The sequence below is a fragment of the Triturus cristatus genome, chromosome 6, assembly GCF_964204655.1.
Source record: "Triturus cristatus chromosome 6, aTriCri1.1, whole genome shotgun sequence".
NCBI classification, from domain to species: domain Eukaryota; kingdom Metazoa; phylum Chordata; class Amphibia; order Caudata; family Salamandridae; genus Triturus; species Triturus cristatus.
Genome location: NC_140589.1, coordinates 986,273,404 through 986,275,903, shown reverse-complemented (window position 1 = coordinate 986,275,903; position 2,500 = coordinate 986,273,404). Strand labels below are relative to the sequence as shown.

The 2,500-nt window shown below is 40.9% G+C and overlaps 1 protein-coding gene across 1 annotated transcript in view; it reads right to left on the bottom strand.

The window, feature by feature from the left end:
* Positions 1-2,500, bottom strand: part of SEC23B (SEC23 homolog B, COPII component) — a 117,986-nt gene that overhangs the window by 57,875 nt on the left and 57,611 nt on the right. Inside the window, exon 12 of the mRNA XM_085611771.1 lies at positions 1,075-1,200. Coding sequence (XP_085467897.1) covers positions 1,075-1,200 — 126 coding nt within the window. The remainder of the gene's footprint in view (positions 1-1,074; positions 1,201-2,500) is intronic.

Here is a 2,500-nt window from a genome sequence, read left to right as displayed (position 1 = left end):
GTCAGGCAGCATGAAGCTTAGTCTCTCGCTCCCAAATCCCCTTCAGATTCATTGTGCAGCAATCGGGATAGTTCCTGGAGTCTTGGTCCAGCTCTAGGCACCACAAACAAACCAGATGGGGGTAAGTCACAGAAATTTGCCAATGCCATGCACACCATGTTTAAAACACACTGGCTTCTTAGGGGACATCCCTAGCAGACTTGAAGCAAAATGCTCCAACAATTCTGACATAAATGTTGAAAGAAGGGCACAAATTGACCCGGGCAGCTATACCAGATCCACACTGTTAGCGCAGAAAGAAAAGATCCGGGGTTAGCGTGCTGGAGTGGCGCCTATATAGGCGCTTTGCACAAAACATCTGGCACGGTAAACACGGACCTGTTCAACACCATCTACTGGTGCGCAGCAGTGATGCTCAAGATTTTTCAGATCCAGTCTTACGCCGGTGGAATAGTCTAAAGTAAGGAATATGCAGCTAGAAGGCTTTATCGGATCACTGCACCCTTAATTAAATCTAGATAATTCTATAAAAGCTGCTGCTGAAGCAACTGCACTCAGCCAGGTTTGAAAAGCATGGGGAAACTGGTCATTTATATACTGTTTCCAGATCTGTTCAAAGGAACTGCAACAAATGACTGGATGCATTGAATTGTCTGTGGTCTCTTTAAATGCTTCCCTACGGTATACACTACAATAACACTGCATTATACATGTCCATACATTTTTCTGAGCAATGTGTAGCAGTACAAACTATTTCAGAAGACTGAAGATAGGTCGTCAAAGGAGGTTCTCACTCATTGAATGATCAAATGTGTTGAAATTGTAACCACAATTTATACGGATACTCTCAAAAAACATGTGGCAGACCTTTGAGTTTTGTCCTCATGGAACAAATCAAAAAGACATGTTTCAGAGAGTGAAAGCTCAAACAATGTTGTTCCTTGAAATGAGATTAACTGTATTTGTTATCAGATTATAGCTGAACTCCATAGAACAGTAGTTCGTATTACAGTATTAACTTGCAATGGCATGCCTTTGTCAGTAGACCAAGTGTTATGACGGTAAAAGACTCACTTTCTAGCAACGGTTGTGACTCTGATGCGCCTCTGGGTACTGGAATGCTGGTACTGTGTGACAAACTGAACAGCCCCTCTTCCACCTTGAGGGATTGGTGCGTTATGCTGAAAAAACAAAGAAAAAGTTCATATTTCCTTCAATGATTACCAGATGTACAATGGTGTAGTGGGTATATTGTGCATGTTATGTATAAAATGTGATAGAGACACAGAATCTTTCTCCATTTCACGAGTTGTTAGATGGGAGTTCTTGGTGCCGAGGTCTGGTCAAGTTCTGGGACACATCTAGGAGTTGGCTTAAGTGATTTAGTTGACAGTACAACAAAGCTACCTGTGATCTGTTAACTTCATCCTCAAAGAAACGAGCAATATGAACGTAAGTATTTTCCAGAAATCCTGCCTACTTTTCCTGTAGCTCGAATTGGATTTAGTGATTGTAGAGTCATTCAATATAATCAGGATTTTTAAGTGACTTGCATCCACAGTGATCAGTATGTCACCAATATTAGCCAGTGCAGTTTTGATGCAGCCTATGGCCAAAGTAATGATGATGTTTGACAACACAAACCTAAAGCAGGCTTGGATGCCGCCCCATTAAAATCTTGCTATGGAAAGTGGTTGATAAATATCGGTACTGTGTATACTGTAAGGAGTCTTCAGTCTGTTTTTTTCAGCTTCACACTTATATTGGCATGCTTTAAAGACCCGGGGACTTAGCAAGTAAGTAATGATGCAGTATAAAGAGGCATTAACTCAGTGAAAATTCTAGTGCTGAACCACTTCAGCTTGAACATCCTAGTGTATGGTTTTGATGCCAACCCTTTAATATTTACAATTCAATGTAAATTAAAAGGCAAAGTGGAACTACATCACACAGCTTCCCTATGCTTTGTCCTGATTCACACAAAAATTCAACCGTAAGAAGCCAGTGCTATTAGGAAGCTAATTAATCAATATCCTACCTCCCCTATACAACCCTCCTGGCCCTTCATCAACTCCAACACTATTCACCATATCCCCTTCGCAGGGGCAATGAAGAGTCTGATAACCAGGAAACTGGCAATCGTGTGCTATGAAAGGTCATTCATTTCTCAATTCGGTTATTTATTAACTTAAAAAAAAGACTAACGTCAAGAAGAATAACGAGAGAAACTTGCCACAAATATATAGAAGTATGCGCAGCCTGCCTTCATACTGGTCAGTATGACCATCATTTACATCTTTCAGTACTTCGGGACTACTCTACAAGTGCTCAAATAAAGATTATGCTGAACTTGATCAGTCTGGTTCTCCAAACTCTAATATCCAGTATATGTAGAAAAGCTCACTCATAGGTCTAGTGATTGCCAAGGTTTGCCACGGTATAGGCTGGACAGTCATCTTTAAGGCTGGTTCTGCAGAAAACAATAACCTGATTCCAGTGC